Source organism: Aquila chrysaetos, chromosome 6, assembly GCF_900496995.4.
Source record: "Aquila chrysaetos chrysaetos chromosome 6, bAquChr1.4, whole genome shotgun sequence".
Classification (NCBI taxonomy): domain Eukaryota; kingdom Metazoa; phylum Chordata; class Aves; order Accipitriformes; family Accipitridae; genus Aquila; species Aquila chrysaetos.
In genome coordinates this window covers 30,281,314-30,306,760 of record NC_044009.1, presented here as the reverse complement: position 1 = coordinate 30,306,760, position 25,447 = coordinate 30,281,314, and the positions used below count along the sequence as shown (strand labels likewise).

General features: G+C 36.8%; 1 protein-coding gene across 3 annotated transcripts in view; it reads left to right on the top strand.

Moving 5' to 3' along the window:
• The window catches only part of RAPGEF4 (Rap guanine nucleotide exchange factor 4), a 159,723-nt gene that overhangs the window by 19,555 nt on the left and 114,721 nt on the right, over window positions 1–25,447 (top strand). For all 3 annotated transcript variants that reach the window (XM_030017964.1, XM_030017963.1, XM_030017965.1), the window contains exon 4: window positions 4,073–4,219. In XM_030017964.1, the coding sequence (XP_029873824.1) occupies window positions 4,073–4,219 (147 nt within the window). The remainder of the gene's footprint in view (window positions 1–4,072; window positions 4,220–25,447) is intronic.

Sequence of the window (25,447 nt, the reverse complement as noted above, 5' to 3'; positions counted from 1 at the left end):
AAATAAGTTAGTGGTATTGCTGAGAAGAATAACTGTGAAGAAGAAGGTTCAGATGTCCACGTAAGAAAGGGAAGAATTTCCTGGCTGTTTGAAACTGAAGACAAAGGAGGTATGTGATAAAATGAAGTGGAAACAAGGAAAGGGATTTAAACAGGGCAGTCCTTGTAATATTGCTTTTTGCCTGTAAATGCTGTTTTGTGTGCATGTAAGTAGCCATTATGTATTTTGGAGATAACCTATGTGAAGTTGTGACATAGGTTCGTACTGTAGTCTGTAGTGTAGTGTAAATATGCCCAAGCTAGCTCTAAATTACTTAGTTTGAACATGAGAACTGGTATAGCCATTGTAACACAGAGATTGGCTGGACTAAAGTACTCAGCTGAGAAGCAGGGTGTGTTGGTCCATGCTGATGGACCAACAATGTCATGGTTGTACTAATTTTGGTTTTGAACTTGACTTATTGAAAGTTAATGTGGAAAAATCATTTCACTTCTGTCTGCAAGGTAACCTAGCAAAAATTCCAAGACATTGCAGGTAGCTTTTAGAGGATCAGATAGAAAGGTATGGAAATAATGAATATGTTATGACAGTACAGTTAATCTGATCTGTAAATATTTTAATTAGGAACTAGAAGAGAAGTTGGTCACAGTCTTTCTAGATGCATAATGCCTTCTTTGAGCAAATCACCTTGTTTTCTGTAAAGAGGATCACCTAACTTATGTTGGCGCAATTCTAGTGTGGGAAAATCTTTCTATGTTATCTTTAAAAGTAGTTTGATAAAGATTTCCTATCTGAATGGCTGAAACATACTCCAGTGGAGGTAATGGAACAGGAAAATCACTTCATAGAACAGATAGTTTACGTTCATGTGTATCCTTTGGTTTCTCTGTTATCAAAGGAAATTTTTGCTGAGGACAAACTGAACTGTGTCAAAGTAATAATAAGAAAACTTTTCAAAATGCCAGCTTTGGAGATGGTTTGGAGTCCTGGAGGGACACAGGTGCAGAGGTGAGTTAAAGGCACAAGGTGTGGGGAAAATGATGAAATTAAAAACAAACTAGCTACATCAACTCCTTTATAAACTCAAAGTATTGAATAAACTAAAATTTCAGAGAAAAGTCCCCAATCCCTTTCAACTTAGGACTTGTAATTTTTTTTCCTATTTTCTTCATTTCTCTCTCAGACACCATGATTTTGTTTACACACAGTACAAAAATTGTGTTTGCCAGGTTGGAAAATAGAAAGTGGCACAAGTCAGGGAGGAGCATGCAGGGATGTGCCTTGTGATGGTGGGGGAGGGAATAAGGCAGAGTCTTGTTTCTGATTCTCATCCATTCCATAGAATGGTCTTACAAATTCAATAATGTTTTAGATTGATGGGGGGGGTGGGGGTAACAACTCTTTCACTGCATGTGTCTCACCTGCCAGTGAGAGTCAGTGAAACTGAATACACAAACAGCCTCTGATTTGAAAGCTACCATTTTATAGTGTGTTCAGAGGACAGACAGCAATGGAAACAATCTCATCTTTTTAAGTCTTTAGTACTGCCTTTTAAATAGCTGTGTGAATTTTAGCTGGTTACCAGCAGCTAGAACCCCCTGCTGCTTCTGGGATTGCAGAGGGGAACAGCAAACTGAGTTTTGAGCTGCCAGCAATCCTCCTGAAGTCTACACTGAACAGCAGGAGATTCTTGAGTGTAAGGTTAACAGGCGTAATAGGAAACGCACACCTGATTCCCCAGGAGGCTGGAGAGGTATAAACAAGGGGCAGAGAGAAAATGGGGCTCTGAAGTCTTGAAGAAGATGGGCTTGCTCCCTAGCTGGCTGTGAAACTGCCTCTCTATGGAGAGCAAGGATGGCTGGGGAAAAAAACTGAAAGAACTTTCACTTGATAAAAGCCTGGACTTTAATGACCATATATAGGACCATTCCAGCTTCTTGACTTAACACCCCACAATGTTAATTTATTTCTCAGGTTGAACAGCTGCCTCATCAGAAATTATCTTAGAAAGTGGTTCCTTAACCAAGACCTTTCATTTTCTCTTCTTCTGTATTCTGTCTTTAAAGATATATTCTTTAGGGTTGTAAAGAATCAAAAAAGGGGAAGCGTTTCAAAGGTGTTTATTTTTTTGGAGGGAGGGAAGGTAGTGAGAAAGACGTTGGAAGATGTAAATATTGCTTATGACCCACCTAATGGAAAAGTTTCTGCCAGGCTATTTGGTTATTCTGCCCTAAACAGAGAACTTTTATCTGAACTTTCTAAATAAAGTTGAGAATAATGTATTGGAGACCTGGAGATTTGTGTGAGCAGTAGGCACATTTTCTTTGTAGCTCCTTTGAGTGCAATTGTGAGTATGGTAGCACGCTTATAGTGTTTCAGCTCTGAAAGGTAAGCGTGTTAAGGCAGATCTTTAGTGTATAGCCTGTATTATAGGCTGTTTGTAGAGACTTCTATTTAGGTGCCTAGGTGCTCATTCCCAAATATTCTTTCTTTTAAACAGTGCCTGTTCATGTTTGCCTTCCTTGAAAATTTATTTCTGACAGTTGGTAAATTCTTCCTAGATCTTTTCTAAGACATAATTGATTTTGTTTTCCTGAACACATAATTTTAGATGGTAATATCTGTGCAAAAGCAATTTGCTATGGTTCAGGGAACTGGACTATTATGGGCATTTGTCTTTATAATGCAATTATAAAGCTACTAACTTGATCTTAATAACATTTGCCTATTAGCACTTATTAGATGCATGAAAGGAAGACAATGCAATTTTAAACACAGAAAATGATGCTGAAATATGCTCATGCATCTCTCCTGGATTATCAGCCGCAAGGATGTAGTGGATGGGATGACAAAATTTTCTGCTTTTATTTTTGTAGACTTTTCATGAATCCCACATTTTAGAATTAAACTATATTTCTAATGTTGTATCGAGTAAAATTAGCATGTGTTTTTATATGTTTATGTGTATTTGTCTGTGTGCGTGTATGATTTCCTTAGTGAAGTACAGTTTGTATCAGTTTAAATTTTTAATGCTGTTGCTATTTTTTTTTTAATTACTCGAAAGACAGTCAATTAAGGCCCAACTTGGAAAGAGACATATGTAAGTGTTCAGCTTCAAGCCTGTACTCAGGAACATAGCAACTTGTAAGCCTAGACTAGAACATGTATCTAAAGATCTTGATTCAGCAAGTTATTTAATTTCAAGTATTCTATTTTTTTTGTCTGCAGTAGCTCAGAATTTATATTGGAACTATTACAGAGGAGTTCCTGGCCAAGGGGGATTGATTTAGGCATCTTCCCATCATATGAATGGCATGTGCTCACATAGACTCTTTTGAAGTGGACTTTCCTGCATGTTTGGGACCATCCTGAATACTGTATTCCAGGTGGTTTTGGACTTTTTAATAGTTTTCTTGAAATCCCTGACTTATGTGAAAACAGTTTTTTCTTTAGTCTGATACGTAATTGGCAGGCATCCATGAACAATTGAGAGATATACTGGCATTTTCAACAGAAAGGCCAAGAGTTGATTAAACTGTACAACTGCATTGTGCACAGACCTTGTACAATAGAGAAATGCATTACAAATGCAAGAGGATATTATAATTGAAAGTTATGTTTACTGAGAAAACATAACAGTCAAATTTTCTTTCTGATGAGCCTATATAAGGCAGAAATTTATATTCCCAGGTTGCATTTCTGATGCTAGTTATCTTTTAATCACCTCTGACATTTCTAAAGGATCTCATCATCACAAAAGTCTTTACAGGTAGATGAACAGAGGTCATAACTTTCTTCCAAAGGTGAAGGTAACTCTTGTGTTCTCTGCTTTGCAGGCAGAAATGTATAATTCAACTGATGGTCATAGAAAACAGAAGTCCTACTTGCTTCCACATTGAAGCTTCCCGTTTGTTAATCAGCGTATTGATTTTTTTGTTTGCACTTTTAATTAATTTTCTTTTAGAGCAAATTGCTGAAGAATCTTAAGGCAGTGCTATTAGCAAATGTGACATTAAGACTCTTAAAACATCCTGGAATATTTAATATGTGTCACTTTATTTTTAATTCAAAGGATGCTGTGACAATATGCACTCTGGGAATAGGAACTGCTTTTGGAGAGTCCATTCTGGATAACACTCCTCGCCATGCAACCATCGTTACCAGAGAATATAGCGAGCTCCTTCGAATTGAGCAGAAGGACTTTAAAGCACTTTGGGAGGTAAATTCAGATTTATATGCAGTTTATGCAGAAAAAAGTGATTTAACCTTTTAAGTGTTTGTAATGAAATATAAGCACATTTATACTGTAAGCAAAGTAATAATTCTTTTAAATTAGTTTGGACAAAAAGAAAAGTCTTTTTATTTCTTTTTAGTGCCTCATATTCTGTATGATTACATACTCCTGTATTTCTGTCTTGTGGGCTTCTTCTAATGAAATAACTTAGGTGAAATTTCTGGTGGAATTTACTTGTATACTGCAGTTGTTGCTTTCTTACCCTTAAACTTGCTTTTATAGCCAGCATTTATGAGGAGAGTCTATCCTTAATATACTCTGATATTTTAAATTATTCTCCTTTACTCCTGTCTCATCACCAGCTGTAAGGGGTTTAGAATTTGCAGATGGATCAAGATCACTTAAAAATTAAGTTACTGATTACACGTGAATTCCCTTAAAACTTTTCTTTGTGGAGAATGTACTGCTGAGGTTCTATAATCTGTGTACTTTGGTATCCATGCTGAGAAGACTTCATTAACATGTTACTTTGCGAAGTTGCTGAACTTCAATCATTTTGCATTTTTGTAAGCATTACACTTGATTTGAAAAGTGTTCTGGGAATTGGAAGGCATCCTGTTGGCCTGGCCTACACTATTTCCAGTTTGTACTGCCAGCTTGTTTTAAATGGTGACAGTACAAATTTAGGTGTTGTGTAGAGCTGTCAGATGCTGTGACAGTGTCCTAAAGTTGCAGATGTAGGGCCACATAACTATATTTAAGAAATAGATGCTGGTTGTAGCATTTTAGTTCAGCTTCTCTCCTAAGTGCAGAAAGATGGGGTTTTTTTGGCTTTCTCTTTTCCTGAGAAAGAACAGTATTATACTCCAAATAATTGTCCTAAAGCAGTACTAAAGTAAGGGTATCAGAAAGAAAATCAAATCCACAACTAGCTACACTGACTGAGGAAACAGCACTAATGCCACCTGTCTGCAAATACGTTGCTTTGAGCATAGTTAATGGTGCAGCATGACCAAGGCATGAAACACTAACGTGTGAATGAAACGTGCTTGCCATTGAATGCTCTGACAATATCAGATTTCATTCTTTGAATTGCATAGCCATAATTTGTACTGTTTTTTTTGCAATGTCTACAGCTGAAATGAAATGCTTGTAAAGTCTCATAGAAAATTTGAAGAAATTCACAATGCAATAGTTTTCTGCAGTTCATGTTTTTTTCTCTACAGGTTCTTCATTATAATTTTAGACCCTGGCATTAAAAGATTGAATATGCCAGTGATCTCATCTGTTTTAACATATGCTACACGTGCCAGTTGTCAGAAATTTTTAATGTAGATAGTGCTTTACAAGCTCATGATGGAGGAGAATAAATCCAATTGTAGGTTTCTCAAGTAACATTCTTTTTTAATTCACTTTTAGTTAGTATAAGCAGAGTAATTTCTGCTGTGTATATGACTTTCTTGCTAAGCATTCAGAGATTGTTGGTTTCCTATCAGAAATATTGGGAGAATGGATGTTAAGTTCCTTTCTTAAAAATCTTGAACCTTAAAACATATTTAAAGTTGTTTTAAAACAAAAATGCTGATGTCATTTGCTCTTTAATCACTAATAATGTTGTTTCTAACAATTTTGCTAATTTTGATGAGTTTTTTGATGATAGATGCTTTTGGAAAAGGTCACGTGTGTTGAAAGTATTGGGAGCTGTCATAGGGAGCCTTAGCACACATCTTGTATGTTGCAGATTTTATGAAATTGTGCAGCAGAGCATGTCACAGATGCTGCAGGTGTCAGTCACAGACCACAGTTTAGCTTTGTGGTGCTTCTTTGCCTTTTGTGCAGTTTTACAGTGAACTTTTAATGTAGTTTTGTGTGCTTTCTTTCAAGGAGGCTATCCCTGTGCTCTTAGTGAGTGGAAAATTATGTCACAAAATATAGCTTTGCTGGTTAGTCTGAGGTAGAATTAAGTTGTTCATTTTTTTCAAGGCGGTATTTGTTTCCTTGCAATCTACTAATCCCAAAGCCTACATAAACTGCAGCTAAGGTATGATAAACAGAGAATGTTCAAAATAGACATAAAATTATTTAAGAAAATTCCCCCAAAATATACTAGCAATAGCAGCAGTATTATTGTTGTTGTTGTTGTTGTTGTTCTTCTTCTTCTTCTTCTTCTTCTTGTTATTTGAAGAAAAATAAATACTTTTCTTCAAGGAAACTTTTTGTTATGTTATGGATGCTGTGTTGTTCTGTCTACCTTATCCTAAGATTCATATATCTTTGCTGTGACAAAGCCAATATGGGCAAATGGTTACTGATACAGTGATGTGCCATTCAGATAATTTTAAAATTTGTTTTTAATGAAAACCCACGGAAAGTCAGATATTTATTATCAGGGATACCATGGGAAAAATGAGATTACGCAACCATGTCAGTGTCATTACAACCCAGATGCGGTAAAAACTAAAATCTAGTACATACAAATTTCAACTCTGCAGATAATGAGAATTTAATTCCAGATAGAAGTAGTTTCTCCATAAAAAACATTGTTGACTAATTCCAAAATACTACAATACTGTAGTTTAAGAACAACCTAAATAAACTGTAGGGTTGGAATTCTTAAAATAGTTGCTTCTTTTATGAATGTAGGATTTTTATGATTAATAATAGAAGTGCAAAGAATGCATTTTACATATGATTAAATTTTTTGTTTGGTTCCACCCACCACTCCCCCACACCCCCCTGAAATTTACTTTTGAGGAAATTTACTTTTTTCCTTCTTTTGAGAGAAAGAACAAATGAAAACTCTCTGTTAGCTGATTAAAGAATTTTTGGCATACAGAGCATGGAAATTCTAAGACTGCAATTTTTAATATTCTTTTTGATTTTTAGGTTGTGAATATGATCTTGGAAAATAAACCAGTATAAATCAATTCAGTGTGAACTTTAATTTATTGTGCAACTAATCTGAAATGATAGGACTAAGAGCTATGAACCATCTTCCTTTATAGTAAAAATTCATCAACACTGAAACCTACAGATGAAGTTCATGTTTGCAACAAATGTTTTTCTACCACAAAGCTATGCAGTTCTTTGAAAGACAAATGAATATCCATTTATACTGCTTATGAAACTTTTAGTATAAATCCTGAAACTAGATTTTAAGAGAAAGATGTAATACCTATCTATTTTAGTTATTTCTAAGTTTAGAAAGAATTTTCAGAATCTCTATAACTTCATATTATGAATTTACAGATTTTTCTGAGTACCGTTTATATTGAAAAGTGACTTTTCCTGTATTAGGTGTATTGCTCTAAGAACCAATTGCATTGATAGAATGTTTCACAGACCAGATGTGGCTCATTAACGTATTTAATGCACAATATACAGCAAAATGTATTAATTCTTTGAGTACAATTACAATTGGGTCTATACCTGAAAGAAAGAGATTGCTACTTCTGAACACACTTTTTTCTTTTTTATCACTATTCTTCTGTCAGTTTTATAAATTTAAATACACTTTGAGGAAAAGATAGGATATTCTTTATCAAAAATATAATAAGATGCCTTCTGTAATATACAGAACCACAATCAACTCTTTAAACACAGAAAGATTTTCTATGACCTCCACTTTTAACAGTCAGGGAATGCTAATCAAAAGGAATGGTATCCTCCTGATAACAACAATTACCAGTTAAAATGGCCTAGTCTTTTCTCTAATGACTGTATCTGTTGAAATACCATCCTGTTTGGGAACATCTGTTGACCTTCTAAGCTTTACTCATCCTTGGAGTCTTGTTTTCTATCAATGGCTGCTATAGCAGATTGGAGATGATGAAATCCCTGGTTAGGTTCTCACACAGCTGAACACTGTTTCCTGATAAAGAAGCTCTAGGAGGTTATGGGAATCACTGGTGATGTGCCTTTGTGCACCGATTGTCCCCACCCTTCATCTCCTCTTCTGAGGAGCACTAACAAACATGAAAAAAGTTATTCATCACTATCACAACACTGTAGACTTCCAAGGTGCTCTATGAATCTGTAGAAAGAGGTAGTCTTTGTGTTGCTAAGAACTTGCTTTCCCTCTTTAGCATCAATGAGTAAGTGTGGTGCTAGCTACCGTGCCCAAAAAACTGTTTCAAAGCACAGAGCAAAAGACATCCAAAAATAAACATGAAAGCAGAAGGCTACACATGAGGAGATCTGGTCATGCACATCCTGTTGGGTCACTGGCTTGCTCCACCTCTAATAGTTGGATTCTTTTAAACGGAGTAGGAGTGAAATGTATGTATTTGAGCAGTGTTGTCATTACAGAAGTTCTCTGTAGTTCATCCTCAAGCTTTGTTCTTTCATGCAATTGCAAACTGATTCAAACCCAGACAGGAAGGGAGTGAATCTGCTGAGAGGTGACTTATTTTTAGAGGTCTTTCCTACCACAGTGAGTTACTCAGCCTTTCTTGGATAACATACAAATAACCAATTTCCTTTTGTGTGGAATAAGATTATGTTAGAAGTTACTGAACATGCCTTGAGAAACATTTGATCTTGAGTAAATGAAGAACATCTATTACTTCAGTATGCAGTGACTTTGGAGAGAGGGAGTCTTGGCCCCTATAAGGTCAGAATGAATATTTTAATTCTTTTTTATTCATGTTCAGCAGCACTTACACATCCTCTAGTCTGATAAACAGTAGCGTAATTTGCTTCCTGCTTTTGCCCATCTGATGACAATTCAGTAGCCCTCAGCAGACTTCACGGCTCTGAAATTACAGCTTTGGGAGAAGCAGCTTTCTTACCATCTTTGTTTTCTGAACACTATGAATGTTAGTTTTTAATGAGCTAGTTTAAAAACAGATCCTCTGTCAGAACAGAAGAAAATTTACATACCGTTTCAGTGGAATGCTGTGTAGGAAATGCATGTATGAAATGGCATGCTGACTTAAATGTCGCAGCACTGTTCAATGAGGTTTCTGAATAAGGCTTAAGTTCATCAGAATTGAGACCACAGCTCTCAGTGCATTTGCGTGTAATACCAGTTTGTCTTTTTAAGGTCTATCTAGTCATATCCCTTATACCAAGGTGTAATATAATCTTATGCCTCATTTTATGTGTCAGGATTGTAGCAGTAGGAATTATGAAGGCACTGTAAAAATACATTAATGGAAGTGAACATGTAAGGATTTTCATTTGTTTTATCTGTTTGGCCATGCTGTAAGTACATTATTTATCAAAGTATGTTACTGAATCTCATGTAGGTGTTTTGTAGTGTAATGCAGTAGGCAGCGTTTCAGAGAGGCCGCCTTTTCCTTGCCTTAGGCTACTGGAAAATATATGTTACGTTGTTACTTGAGAATGTTCTTGCTTCTTTCTCTGGTAGACTCCTGAATACTTAAACATGTTTAAGCAGTATTAGGAATCTCATGTAAATGTCAGTACTTTCTAATGTACCTTCTCACCGATGAGCATTCTATACCAGAAATTTTTTCCAGTTCATTTAAGTGAGAAATTAAATTTGATCTGAGAAATGAAATATTGGGAGGGGGGAATAAAAAAAAAAATCAGATTCATATCCAGCCCCTAAACTATCACCTTGATTTATGGTATACTACTCTCCCAGTTTATTGCACAGTAATCAATTGCAGAAGTCTTTGCTCTGATTTACTGATTTCCCATAGGCAAACATAGTAGAGATACAAAACTATAGTTAATAAAATACAGAATATTTAGCTTTGCAGGATGGGTGATCATGTGATTTACAATCGTGAAGTGCTTGGAGACCCACAAAAGTATAAAAAGGTGGTCATGGAACACTCAGCTGTCTTGACCCACTTCATGTCACACTCTCCATTGACTGCTCAAACTCTGCCTTGATGATTTGTCTCTCTAATGGGGTTTTATTTGAGAAATGTAAAAGTGATCAATTTGTAGTAGTCTGCATTTGCAATGTAGCTGGAATACTGTGTTCACCAACCTCTCAAATAGCCTTCTTGTCGGAATAAGGAAGAATGATTCCATGGTATCAGATACAGAATACAACACAGAAGGAAGACATGAAAGGACCCAAGTGTGTGGAATCTGTTGCCTTATGGTGTCTGCAAACCTTCATCTGATGACCAATTCAAATTTGTATGCAAAGTAACAGAGCTAGTGTGAGAGACATTGAAAAATGAAGTGATGGTAGGCAAGCAGGAGATTTTTTTTCCTAGAGTAACACATGGAAGGAAGAGGAATATAAAAAGTACTCTTCCCCTCCCCGGCTTTAGAATATGACAGTAAACACAGAATTGGCAAGATGAGAGCAAAGCTTTGAAAATAACTAACATCCCACCTTCATACCTTCTGTGTTCATACTGATAAAGCATGCAAGTGAGTAGCAGGGAAAGATTCCAAAATTGTTATTATACCGAGAAGAAGTGCCAGATTGCACTCCCAGTTTTGCTGGTGTGAACTGAGCATATTTCAAGTGAATACAGTACAATTGCTTTGATACGCATGGAGCTAAGTGGGAGCAGAGTCTGGCCTTTAGTGCTGCTGTTATATTGGTTTTGACCATCCTTGTAATATGCTTTTAGGTTTTTTTCTTTTGTTTTGCTTTGTCAAACATTTCTAATTTTAATGAGCAATGCTCTGTCTGGTAGAGCAGATTTAAACGAGTATGGAACAGCATTCTATCCTCAGTAGCCGGACTTACATCAGAACAAGCCATGTTTGTCAGCATAGCAACACAGTGACTGCTGCTTTCATTCAGGTCTATTGATCACCATTTAAAAAATGGATGCAGATTTTGTGAACACTGTTTATGACAGTGTATTTCCTGAGGTAACCTTCCTGGCCATTGGCAGGGGAGAAAAATATCTAGGAATGAGATTTTTCACTTCAGTAACGCAGCTTTTCTCTTGGCGTGATATATACTGATGGAAGTGTACAAGTCTTTTGATTGAGTCTTGCTATGACATGTTCTTTTCTAAATAATGGCATTATGACTGAAAAGTTCATAATCAATAATTATCTGCACTGTTTCAGATAATTTGCCGTGCCATTATGTATGATATTCAATATTGTCAATGAGGCACAATTTCTGCAGAAGATCAAGGGATCCAGTTAGTTTTAACTCTGTGAGTTTCCCTTTCGCTGTTGTTATCCTTGGTTTAAGGTTACAGATGCAGGCACTTTAAACACCGCTTAAATGACTGAAAAGATTGAAAAATAACAAGCTGATTGGAAAGGTCTGATCCTTCTTCATGTCTCTCTGCAACAAACTTTCCTGGGGCATGTTCTTGTATGTCATCCCTACAATCAGTTTCCACCTCAGTCTCCCAGTTTATTCTGAATCTATTTCAATAGCAACATTTTGTGACTGTGTCACTGATCACCATGCAGAGGTGGAATAAGGCTTTGTAGATCTGATTTCTCTCAAACCATACTAGCATGTCATTTCTCTTAGGTGGAATTCTGTATCACTGTAGTAACGCCTATCAGCTTGAAGGCCCTGTTGAATCCTAGTGTACTAGGCACTGTGCAAAAATATATTGTCATTCCTATTTACAGCCCTTGTAAATGTTTATATGTTTATTAGCACTTCAAAGAGTCTTAAATTATATTGCAGAAAGCTTGACTTATTTGAGGTTCCTTCTTGGATAAAAAGAGATAGAAACATCCAGCAAGCATGTCAGTCTCCCTGTTAAGTAATGCCTTTATTGGTTTTCTCATATTTTATCATGGTTAGAGGTGAAGTTGAAAAATATGAATTCATCCGATTTTCAAGAAAAGAAATTATTTTGATTAATTCCTAAAATATTTAAATTACAGAAGAACATCTGACAAACTGAAATGTATACACTTAAAGTCTGCAGATGTTTTTGAGGCTGCTATTTTTCTTTGAAGCTTTACTGCCAAACTTGCACTTTCTATAATCAGCTTTTTTATTAGCAAAGAAAGTGCTTTTCATCCTCAGCAGATTGTATTATTAAATGTGGTATCTCTAAGCATGATGTGCTAACTGGCAAAAACATGTATTGCAAAACACAACTTGGAGCCTACGAATCTTATTTCAGGGAGCAAACTTCTGGTCTTTCATTAGTTCATTTTTATTAAATAAAAATGTCTTTCAAAAGAATCATAAGATTTGAAGCTTATAAAAAGTTTCTGGCTTTTTTCCTCAACATAATTTTAACTATCAAATATGTGTTTCATTCGTATCTGTCACAGAGAGAAAAAATGCATAACACAGAATTATGTCTTTGTACATATGTGCGTGTACATAATCTGCTATCTATCTAATATGTATTGTGTGTATATATTACTACATTAAATTCATATTTGCCTTGTCAAACTTCTGTGTCAGATTGCCTGGACCTTTGGTTCTAACCGCATTTGTGGTTGGCAGCGTCCTTTCCTGCCTTAGAATGGATACCAAAGTGATCAACTGCGTAAGGCTTTGCTTACGCTTCTAAACTTTTGGATTTGACACAGACCGTCTGTTCCTTAACTCAACTGTGGGGTGGTATGTGGATGAGGTTATTTTGGAGATTGACCCTTTCTGACCTTCTGGTCAGTGTTCTCATCTAAATCCTTGGTTTCTTTTCAGACGAGTCGTGCTTTTTCTTCCTTACAGAAAAGGTTAATCTATTATTACTGGTTCCTCCAGGTTCTTGAGAAAAATAGTAAGCCCTTAGAAGCTTCCTTTTAGCAATGAGTTTTTGTGGCTTTACAGCAATGGATATGGTTGTGTGTTCCTCCAAGGCATTCCTATAGAATGCATGCTTGCATGCTGCATTTGAATGGGTGCTTTCTGCTTTTACTATATAATGGGTCAGGCAAATAATATGATACCATTTATTAGATCAATGGATCTGTTTTAATATTGACGTTTTAAAAATCCATTAGCTTAAACCTGCTGGCATTAAAAAAAATTAGAGATCTTTGACAATAAGATCTGTGGCAGTGGAAGATCATATGCAGATTAACACAAACCAAAAGCAAGGCTATTGTATTACATTATATATTATTATTTTTTATTCTGACAGTCTTTACTTTGTAAAATATTTTGTAAAAATACTGTAAAAGTGTTCATTTTCATGTAGCAAGGAAAATGAAACCTGTAAGTCCTATTTAGCAGAAAGTAAATTCCTCCTTCCTTAAGGAAGCACTCCCTTGAATGAGCATTCAACAACCTAAAACTCAAAACAAGCCAAACCCCAGACATTATCAATTTATTAGGTATATGGATTAATAAATGGGCTCAAAAAGAGAGTGCCCATTGCTTGCCTTAGATAGTGCAGTTCTGATAGATGACTTTTCCTGGTCATAATCAGAGCTGTAAGGTTCAATGTCTGCCCTTTCCCTTAGACTGGTTCCTCCCCTCTTTTCATCCATGGTGAAACCCTACCTTATTGAAGTCAATGAGCATTGTGGGATTTCAACCCAGGTAATTACTAATTGCTTCCTTCTTGTATAATATGCAGCACAGGCTGTTAGCGGTAGGTTTAAATCCTCTTTACCCTCTTCCTTTCTGTATCAGTTTCTACCCACTGACATAGTTGATGCTATGTGAGAGCATGAGGCTGGAATCACTCAGATGATTTTGTGGCTTAGTAGTTCAGGGGTTCTTAACAAAATGGTCAACCCAATACTTGTGCTGAGGTAAATTGTATCAAAGCCTTACAAACTCTATGGATCCCAGAGGTATGCTTAAAAATGAAGATATAAAAGACTAAGAACTGAATATGGAATCTCTCTCCTGTGGCAGAGAATAAGAATTACAGGGCCCACCCTGTCATCTGCGCTGGTTATGGCCAGTCCCAGATATCAAGAAGAGAAAGAGATTTAAAAAACCCCAGATAATCCATGTGCTTGCTCTTGAATCAATCCTTGTTTCAATCTGAGCAGTGGTACTCCAACACCTAACAGTTCTCAGCGTTAGTGGGTATTGCTGCAATTCCCTTAGTTCAGTAAGCTACAAAATTCCGAGAAATCTGTTTACTAGCAATGTGAAAATATCAGGCCTGAAACATGCCCCGAGGGGGCCTGCAGGCCCTCTGAAATGTTTAAATCTTAAGGGGATTTATGGGACAACCTGTTCATAGCTAATTTTTTTTTCTTATGGGGAATGCTTATTTATGCCACAAATATTCAAGAACAGCACATAATAAGACATGGTGGCCTTCTAAGGGATATGCTCCCTGTATTTTTATACTCTGTAATGAAGTGAATGTTCACAGAATTCGTGTTTTCATCTAATATTTCTGTTACAGGCTGTTGAAATCAGTGGTTTGTCAGAATTTGTGGATTCATACCATCAGTCTGATGTGATGCTTAAGGCTCAATTTCTTTATCCTCCATCTCAAGGCTGATTAGATAAGACCATTAGTTTGTATTTCCTCTGAGCTCTGCTTAAAATAGTTTCTCAGTTAAATCTCAAATGAAGAAATTAAAAGAAAACTGAAACTCACAAATAAAAATTTACACACTAAATATCTTCTGACTGAACTTTACTTCTGTTCATTTTAAATTACATGGATAAAATACTTTTGTTCTTCTAGATGCTGTACTTAGCTCAAAGCCAGGCTTGTATGCCATTTGTTTGAGGGCGATAAATAATCAGCATTTAAAATTAAACCTTGCCATCGTGCATTTAGTACTTATTGATATAATTCAGTTTGTTTACATTTTAACCTCTGACCGTTTCCTGAGTAATTTCTATTTAATTTTGCATTCCACCTCTCTCTTGACCTTTGAAAATATCTTTTCTGACTACCAATGCAAACCATTTTCTTGGAGTATTAACCACTTCATTTTCCAAAATAAACAAACAAACTTTATTCTGTTAATTTCCACAAAACCCTATCCAGACATTCCTGAGTACAGGTTAGTGGAAACAGGTACAATATCATCGTTTTGTTTTAGCATAATAAAAATATGCATTACAACACGATTTTTGTATGACCTGGTCTTTGAGAAACTGTCCTTCAAAGAAATCATGCTGTTCTGAAAGGACAGAGTTGTAAGGGAACTTGTTTGAGTTACTTAGGCTTTTATGCTTAATTCTCTCTGGGGATAATGCTGGCAACTCTCAGTACAATTAAGGAAAGATTAAAAGCTCAGTACAGGCTTATTTTCTCTCTTCTTTCTTTCTGCCAATACTGTTTGAGCCTGTATCCTCTCTAGAAGCATGAAACATTTTTCAAAGGCCTTTTTTCTTTCTGCCATCATTTCTCAGGCAATTTTCTGGTATGTGTCTCTTCCACACATTTATGAATATGGTTTCTCTTTCTAGTATTTGTCACTTTTGTTCCTGCTAGCATTTAATGCTGGTTTTGTTGATCTCTGGTTAAGAGTTCATTGGGTATTTGTCCTTAGGTTTATCTGTGACATTTAGATCCTATTAGATAATCAGGGATCACCAATCAGTTAGGAAATAATTCTTGCACTGTTGAAGTTGGTGAGAATTATGCCATCACTTAGTATTTCTTAGTACATTTGCTCTGCAGAGCTAAAGGAGTGAAATGTAGTAAAATTGTGGACAGTTAAGCAGATCTGTCTGAATACACTGATGGAGTAGCAGATTTGATTACTGAGGAGGTACCTATTTCACATAATGCTTTATCAAAGAAGAGCTACGTTTCAATCTGAGCATGTAATAGCTGGGGCATTTACCTATGCTGTTGCTGTGGTATGGTTGAAAGATTATATGCTTTGAGATTACAACAGAAGTTCACATCAAACTCTCATCTTCGCAGGTTGTTTCTGTCCGATGTATTTACATGCATCTGCCATATGGAGTTGCCTTATAGAGGATGTTAATTCCATCTGATCTCATATACAAAATGTACTTTGTGTCATTTTATTCTAAGAGACAGACTTTTCCTGTTTTAACAACAGAATGTGGATTTTTCTGCCTTTTAACCTTTCCGAACAATTACTTGATACGACTTCAGAAAATGATGCATGCTACCAGTCAGCCCGCAAGCATTGATACTTGAATGAATTATTGTCACCTTTGTACTCTAAAATTATGTAAAGGTGTGAGGCACAGGAAATGCTGGAAATGCTTCAAGCCCTAGCAATGGTAGGAATACAGATTTTACTACCATAAGAATTCTCTAAGGGATTGATTTTACATGGGCATCCATACTGTTAATCCAAGTATCATTACAGAATGAATTACGTTTCCTGGTATCCATTAACTGGACAATGTCTTTGGATAAGAACTGAGTTAATCTGTGTTGAATAAAATGTAATGAATGGTTGTGATATCCAGAAGCAGACCATGAGTTATGTTTTCACTCCTTATTTAACAAAAAAATTCACACTGCTAGTATGAATTTTATGCTTTTTAATGTGTGAGAAAACAGTAGACCCACAAAAAACAACCCTTGTGATGCTGTTCTGTTGCAAGCAGCTTTCACAGGGAGATGGAGAGGTACTTTATATCTGCCTACTCCCCTAAGAAAGAACAATGGTGAAGCTCACCCTTTATGGTAGTATGTTTATGTAAAAATAATATCAAATGTCTAGAAAGAAATAGATTCTTGACGGTGATTGACTATTCTTCCTTGTGCCCAGCCAATGCAAAGCTTTAGCATTTTTCTTCTGTCCTTGTCAATTAACATTTCTGTTGATTTTTCCTTTTAAGTATACCTTTACTGCTAAAACTTTCTCTTCTTTATTTCAGTCTACATATGCATATCTTCATTATCTGATAATGCTGTTGCCACACGTACAAATGAAAATTGTTAATTTAATATGCTAAAGAGCTTTATACAGAAGGAAAAAGCAACTATTACTTTTAAAGCTGTTAAAGTAATAATGAATGCTATCTTTATATTAGATGTGTTCTTTTTACATGAACATTTTTGAATGGCTTGCTTTGTGTGAGTAGAATTTGCTGTAAGAGATGCCCATGTGACTGTCCCCAAAATGAGATTGCTCAGCAATATGAAAATAAATAGAAACATGTATTGAAGTTTTGATACTATAGAAAAGAAAATCTCTTAATGTTGCTAGTTTAATTTTCAAACTGTAAACAGGGCATGTGCTGCATTACTGGTCATGAATGTGCTGCCTTCTGTAGTGGGACCTTGGCATTTTTACTCCCACAGCAGTGCTCATGTATTTACACTAGCCATTAATCACAAACTGCTGCATAAGAGAAGTGGGGGGAAGATCTTGTTTTGTTAGATACTCTGCATGGTGAGAGAGAAGCAGCATGGATTAACTATTTGGAATCTTAAAACAAGATGGTGAAGTTCCTTTAAGTTGTGTTTACTCTTGTTAGTAAGCCAAACCTGTCCAACTACACTAATTTCATTGCAGTAATGGACAGTAGAAGTGGCTGTGCCTGTGGCAAAAGGCTCCACATACTATGTCTTCTCTCTCTTGCTGTGACCAATACCTGCTATTTCAGAGAAGCTTGTTGAAGAGCCCTTGATGAACTGTTTATGTGTTGTAAAAATGGAGTGTAACAGCATAGCATACTGTCATGCTTCCTCCTCATTGGTCTTCAAGAGCAGGACTGCTTCTGTCCCTTCTTTTGGAACTAAAATGATGTCTTTATTTAATGAGATCTTTATTTCCATTTCTTTCATTCCATTCATTCTCTCCATCTCCCTCCTGGAGAGCTATTGGTCCGTATTGTATGCTCTCTAAAGTTTTGTCTTTGCACATTTTAGGTCTCCATGCCAAATGGCTTGTGAATGGGTGCTGCTTTTGGAGAAACGTTCCACAGCCAAGTGCATCACATGCTACTAAAAAATTTATTCCTGTTTCCCCTTGTCGTGGTTTAACCCAAGCCAGCAACTAAGCACCACGCAGCTGCTCACTCACTCCCCCCCCACCCAGTGGGATGGGGGAGGAAATCGGGAAAAGAAGTAAAACTCATGGGTTGAGATAAGAACGGTTTAATAGAACAGAAAAGAAGAAACTACTAATGATAATGATAACACTAATAAAATGACAACAGCAATAATAAAAGGATTGGAATGTACAAATGATGCACAGTGCAATTGCTCACCACCCACCGATCGACACCCAGCTAGTCCCTGAGCAGCAATTCCCCACCCCCACTCCCCAGTTCCTAAACTAGACATGATGTCCCATGGTATGGAATACACCGTTGGCCAGTTTGGGTCAGCTGCCCTGGCTGTATCCTGTGCCAGCTTCTTGTGCCCCTTCAGCTTTCTCGCGGGCTGGGCATGAGAAGCTGAAAAATCCTTGACTTTTTAGTCCAAACACTACTGAGCAACAACTGAAAACATCAGTGTTATCAACATTCTTCGCATACTGAACTCAAAACATAGCACTGTACCAGCTACTAGGAAGACAATTAACTCTATCCCAGCTGAAACCAGGACACCCCTCCGAAATTTGTTTTCAGAGTTCATTCTTTGGTTCTTGTGTGTACTGCTTTCATGCCCCAGAGATGATTTCTCCTTGTTCTCAGTATTTATGTCCTTCACTACTTGCACACTGTGGTCGTGTCTATGTTTTATCATAACTTAAAAAAAAAAAAAAAATCACGTAACTGTTCTTAATTTTCTTGAAATGCCTTCATGCTTCTTTGTATGAGCTCTCACGAATTTCTATGACCCTGTCTTTCATGTATATCTGGAACATACCTAATCTGATGTTTACTATCAGTTTTACATGCCAGAATTTGATAATTGTTGAGATAACAGCATTTTGCTATTGTATTAAGAAAGACTGTCACTGTAGTTAAACTTACATAAATAACTATGCAGAGCTAAGAAATTAGAGCAGTGGGAGGTGTGCTGTATACTCCAAGTATGTTCAGGATTATTGCTTTCTAGACTTTGCTCACTCACTAGCTCTACATAAATGATGTCTCCATTGAATTTTTCTGAATGGAAATCAGAATCAGCATTGCTAATTCCATAGAGACATATGTATTACATATTTTTTTTGTCCAGTATTTTTATCGTCTCCTTCTCTAGTGTTTTCATAATATGTTATTAAGTTGTTTATTATCCCTTTGAGATTATGAATAAAAAAAAAGTCAGAACCCAGCCCTTTAGTACTTCTTTAGACACCTCCTTTTTATGTGTTGTGCCATGTTTCATTATCTTTTGTTTGCAGTCATTTAGCCAATTGTTAATTTGCATGACAGTGCTTCTACCCAAGGCATTTTCAGGTTTTTTAAGATGAGCTATGACTATTAAATATTTTACTGATATCCAAATACGTGACAGCTACTGCATTTCTTTCTTCCACTACTTTAGTGATTAAAAGAAAAAACAACAGCAACCCACATGTAAAGCCTCCAACTTCGGTTAAATCAGTTTTGCTGCTTTACAGATTTGTTTCTGTTAACTATGAGTGAGGGCTTTCTGATCTAACTGTAGTGATATTTACTGCTTCACTCTTGAAAAGTCATTTCCAAGTATTTTTAGTTTTATGTTAATCGAAAGTTACCTTAGTACATGGTCCTAGATACAGCCTGCTCTGAACTAAAGTGTTTAGTGGTGGTATAAATTATGCCATCCATGTGCATTGGATGGAAAATAGGGGAAAATTACTGCAGTTCTGGTATTGAAAAGGTTTACAGAATCGATTGTGAAAATTCACTCTCAAATGAAAGAAAGAAAAGTGTATTAGAATATAAGGTATTGACAAGCATATATAATTCCCATTCTTTTTCTCTCTTACTCACCTGTTTTCATTCCTCTCCTGGGTTATTCCTAGCTGCCCCAGGACAAAATTCACCACAGCATAAACTGGTGCAACCTACATTCCGTTGTTCTTTGGCACATCTGCTAACATTTAAATTAAAGCAAATTAAGGTTTTTATTGGCACTGCCTCACGATGACCTCTTACCATGATTATTATTCTGCCACATTTGCCCCTCTCTCAATATGTACATCATTAAATAAATAAAAAACATAAATTCTGAATGATCTATTGTCTCAGTGAATACTGTTGATTACTCTGGAATATGATAAAGTATTTATTTCCACATATTGCAGATGTGTTATGGAGTTTGTGGAGCATCCCTTTGTGCCCATGTTGCAAGAAAGCATGAGGAGGAAGGAGTGACCCCAAACTCACCTCCAACTTCACCTTTTTGCTTCATGTCACAGTTTGTTCTCCAGTCAAAAATTGACTGGCTAACTGCTTAGTAGCAGCTAATCAAGTTCAGGAAGATAAAGCAGAAATAAAACAATTATACACTATATTTTGAAGAAGCTGCAGCATTCAAAATATGCACAGTTGATTTCAATGACTAGTAGAAATTATTTCTAATCTCTTTCTTTGCAGGTTTTCTGTAAATATTCAAGTGAAAGTATACTAAGCAACTTTATTCTTTTTTCAGAATGAAATTGCTCATCAGAAGTTTGATTATTAATGTTGTCCTCATCCCTCTGACATGGCTGAAACAAGTAGCTCTTGTTTCTGTGCCCGCTCAACAAACTTGATGCTTGTTGGCCTCCTGATGATTACTTATTTATGTTCTCACAGTGTCTTTGATTTCCAAAATGCAGTAATGTTAAACAACCATATCTCATTTTTCAATAACGTTTTAGTAGCAGGTCCATCTCCTCTTTGGACTCTTGGCTTTTTACTAGTGCATGATTGCCTTTACCTTTTGCAGCACACTTCTTTGAGAAAACTGCCTTATACAAGTCTTACTGACTGAGATTAGAGGATGATGCTAGGAACCAGAAATTTATAAAAGCTTTTCTGCACAGAAAAGTGAAAAAAATGCACTGAGTGTCACGAGTTCTCATAATCAGATCCAGGCTTCTTAAAAACAAAGAAAAATGTTAAAAGAATCCCCCACTGAAAAGAAACAGTGTACTTAGTATGTCTAGATTTACTTATTCCAAACTTAGTTGCAGGTGGAGAGAGTTATAATACCTAATGAACAACTCATGGCATTAATCTCTGGGTAAGAAACCTGTCCCACATTCACTGTATGTAATGTTACCTCTATACCTAGGTAGCTGTCTACATTTGCCAAAACAATTTTTCCCTGTTCTCTTCACCCAAGTTGGGTTTTGACCTTCTGTTATGTTTTTTCTAAGTGTGGTCTAAAATGTGTCTTACAATGGCCTTTACACATGGGCTTTCTGAAGCTAAACATCTTTTTCTGAGGCTGTTATCTGTCCAGTGGCCAGATGTACCATTCTCAATTGAGGAAGCTATTTCATCTGGCTGTGTTTGGAGGCTTTAAAGCTAAGTTTATCTCTCTTGGTTATTAAATATACATTTAATGATAGATTCAGCATGCCAAAGATTCTTTAAAGGAAAGCAAGGAATAAAACACTTACAATGTTATGTTGCCATGCAGTAAGACAGTTTATAACTGTCATCCTTTATTTTGTCTTCAACCTGTAGTCTGATCTGATGTGGGAAGTGGAAAAAGACATTTCACAAGACTGACACTAAAATGCAAGCAGACATATAGGGCCATTTTGAGAAAAGTGAGAAATTCAATCTCGTTATAATGCTGTTGTTCTAAGGAAGAACATGAGGCTGATTGTTAGCTATTCAGGAGGATAAGATATAGGCTTGTGCTTTCTATCTATTCAGCTTTTTCCAGTGATTCTCAGTGCAGTGTTGTTTGGCAAGTGGGTTCTGTAGCCCATGGGACAGCATATAATCTCTTCTATTTTGTCCTTAGTTGATCCTTGCTGCTTACATAGCCCACGTTGTGACCTGTGCAGTTTGCAGGTAGTAGACTCCCCTGATTTTTAGGGATCTCTGTATTTCAAGTCCCATTTCAACTTTTATTTTGAAAGAAAGGTCCCTGTTTTTCTTGCAGAGAGTTTTTCGTGGTTTTCCCTGCTGTTTTTCTTGCAGAGCGCCTTGAAATGTAAACTGGATACCTGGGGTTAAAGTGTTCCTACTGATTCATTTTCCCTAAATATTATTGATTATTTGGTCTTCTATTCACTAAAGCCAGGTCTATACTAAAATTTTGCTGGCAGGGTTGTGGGGAAAATGTCATAGTGTTAGGTTGGGAGAACAGGGGTTTTGTGTGGTATAGTTAGCTTAATGGAGGACTGGTATAAGGAATAGTTGCAAAAGAGCTTTTGCGGGCATAAATTGTATTATCCCTAGGATAATTTGCTGACCGAGGTTAAAATGTAGGGCAAACTCTGAGTTGGGCGTTTGAAACTTGTAGTATATTCCCTTAATTTTTCCGTATCATGGCCGTGCTCCATGGGAGGAATGGGCTGTCACTGGTTAGACAGACTACCAGTAAGTTCCTGTGTTCTTCCCCTTGGAAAGCCTAAGATGTGCCAGCTCTGCTATGCAGCTATTGTGATTTCTAGGTGCGGAAAGACAGGTCATAGAAACCCGTCTCATGAAATTGTAAGTCTTTGCAGTTTTGATCAAGGCATTTAATTTTACCCTCTTGCTTTCTCCATATGCAAAGTAAGAAGATAGTATATTTTTGTTTCCTGAAAGCTTTTTGATGATTGTTGAATGGTTGAACAAGATATAAACATCCAGGTGTATCATATGCAACACTTCCTTGAACACACAGACTCTTAACTGAGGAGATTGCCCTTTACTATGCTTTCTTGGGGCCTCAGCAAAAGCAGCTAGGTGCCCTTTCTGTGATGGTACTCAGACTGTGGCTTAAACATTCGGGGGCGGGGGGTGTAGTTTTTGCTAGGTTTTACATGTCTCCCAGAGAATAATCTTACTGATAATTTAACCTCCAAAATACTTCCTGCCTGTCTCAGTCTAATATTTGACATTTTAAACAAATCAGTTACTTGCATAAACAAGCACTCTGATATATCTGTGGTTTTGAGAACCTGCATATTTTTTTACCTGCATGTATTTATTTGCTTGAAATTGAAGTGGGCTTAGAATCAAGAATAAATTAGAAATACATTTACAAGTCTGCTTTTTAAATAATTTTTTTACCTGAGCAACACCCTCTTTACAAAACATTGTTTTGTTCATTCCTTTTTTTCCCGAATTAGCTGTTGTCCCTTTTAGTGAGGTTTTAATGTGGGTTTTTTTCAGTAGAGAAGTCATGTTTAATTAAAAGTTACTCGCATGTTTTCAATTATAGATGATAATTTGTTTGACTTTACACTCTCAATTGCCTTGAGTAATTTCCTGTAGAAATACATATATTCCATTTGCATGTTTGAAGTATTAGTGTGTCATTTGCATAGCTTGTGTGTAACACTTAAGCAAACCACTGGGACTTAGGAAGGACAGATGATGCTTTTTAGTGGCAAACAGTGATACGATGGCTATTCTTTCTTCTCCCTGCTGAGTAGATATGGAACCAATTTGTTGAGAGACCTGGAAGTTATGTTATCAAACCAACATTTTCTTTCAGTAAATAATTGGGAGTTAAGCAAGTGGGCCAGCAGTAGTGTTATATTCATATTTTTGCTTGACATAAGTCAATGCAGATTGATGTTGATTCTTACTTCACGGCCTCCTGTAGTGTAGCAGAGAAGATACATATTAACACATCCCAGTTGGTATATGTCAGAATTCCATCACAGATAAAGCTGTTGTAGTTTTTAGCTGCTGGCGATGACATGGTAGGAGGTTTAAATTTTGTTGCAACCATGTATTAAAACCACAGAAAAGTTTGTTTGGTCTACTAAAATAAGTTCTGTGGTAAGTCCTTGAGTGGAACATAGTATATATGGTTCTGCTTACCCACGTTTAGAAGAGATGAACTCAAACTGAGATAGGTGCAGAGAAGGATTACCATGGTAAGGGAGATGGAGTGTCTATTTTATATGATAAGACTAAAAGGGCATGTCTTGGTTAGTCTGTTGTGAAAGCTGATAGGGAATACGATTGCTGTCTATAAATACATAAGACCACCATTCAGGGGAAATAAACTGTTAAAGGGCAGTGCTGCTCAGGAGCAGGTGGGTACTAATGCAGCTGGAGTGTACATTAGAAGTTTCTGTCTAACCGTCAGAGCAATGAGGTTCCAGAACAATCTTCTAATGGGAGTCTGGGGGCAAAAAAATTGATATGTTTAAAATGGAGTTGAATTCTTTTTTTAAAGTAATCTTCTGTGTATACCTGTAATAGCAGCTCCAACGCTGTTTCTACACCAGATTTCAGTGTTTTGGCTAAATACCTTTTTTCCTAGTACAGTAAAGACCTACATGAAACCATGGGGTCCAAATTTTGTTTCAGTTCTTAGCAAGAAAGTGTCCTTACAACTGATACTGCTTTTAGAATTAACAGCACTTTTCACTTTTCTTTGGCACATCCACGTCATGCTCCTTTTTGTTGGTGGAAGCCTGTTGGGAAGGTCAGCATTGTTCTGTCCCGTCACTGATGTAGTGAATCTTGAATTCTTTTTTGGTATTGTAGCACGTTTCACCACAGAAGGGGATGAGCACTCCTAGCTGGAGCACTGCTAGTGGAGTAGAGCTATTTCTTTAGGACACTGTCCTGAGGCACGAGAGTTGGGAATTTGAATCTCATTCCCCAGAGAAAGCAACTGAAAGTAGAATTACTGCTCTTTGGATGAGTCCAGTCCTGAGGACGATTCAAAGCCAGATGGAAGCGCAGCACCCTGCCTCTATCTTTCTTGAAATAGAGATCTTCAGCTCTTTGAATGTGTGGTGGTAGGCACCTATCATCCAGAGAGACTTATCAAATTCAAAATCCTAAGATGCTAACTCAGCATTTGCAAGGAGCTGCCTGAAGGCTGGGAGGGCATGAGGTTGAAGGTACGTCAGGTCCTCAGTGTTTCCATTTAGCCAGCTGCTGGCAGCTTAGCATTGGGGATGCTTTAAAACTCTTTTTTCAGGTACCTTTCCTCAGGAGAGTCTCACTCTGGCTTCTGGACGCCCTTCTGCAGTCACCCGTTTCATTCATTATCAACAATACACAAAAAGAGGAGGAAAGCTGGGGAAGCCTGAAGAAGTATGTGCAGTCCCGCACCTAGATCTAGAACTGCCTTTGTAACAATCCTGTTCTAGTGAGCATGCTTAGGTCTTTGTTACATTCTTCCCCAAAGTTGCTGTGCTCCCGTGGCAGGTGTAAAAATAAGCATATGTAAAATCCAGAAAGAACTTTGCAATGGATGTTGCCACATTTTGCCACAGCAGACTTTCATATTCGAGCAAAAATAGCCCCTCTTTATTTTAGGGTTTATTATAAACTAATGAGTTAATTCTATTTCCTACTTTCTTTCTTGCCTGGTTTCCTGTTTAGGGTAAGATGCTCCATGTAATGTTTTTCTAAAATGAATG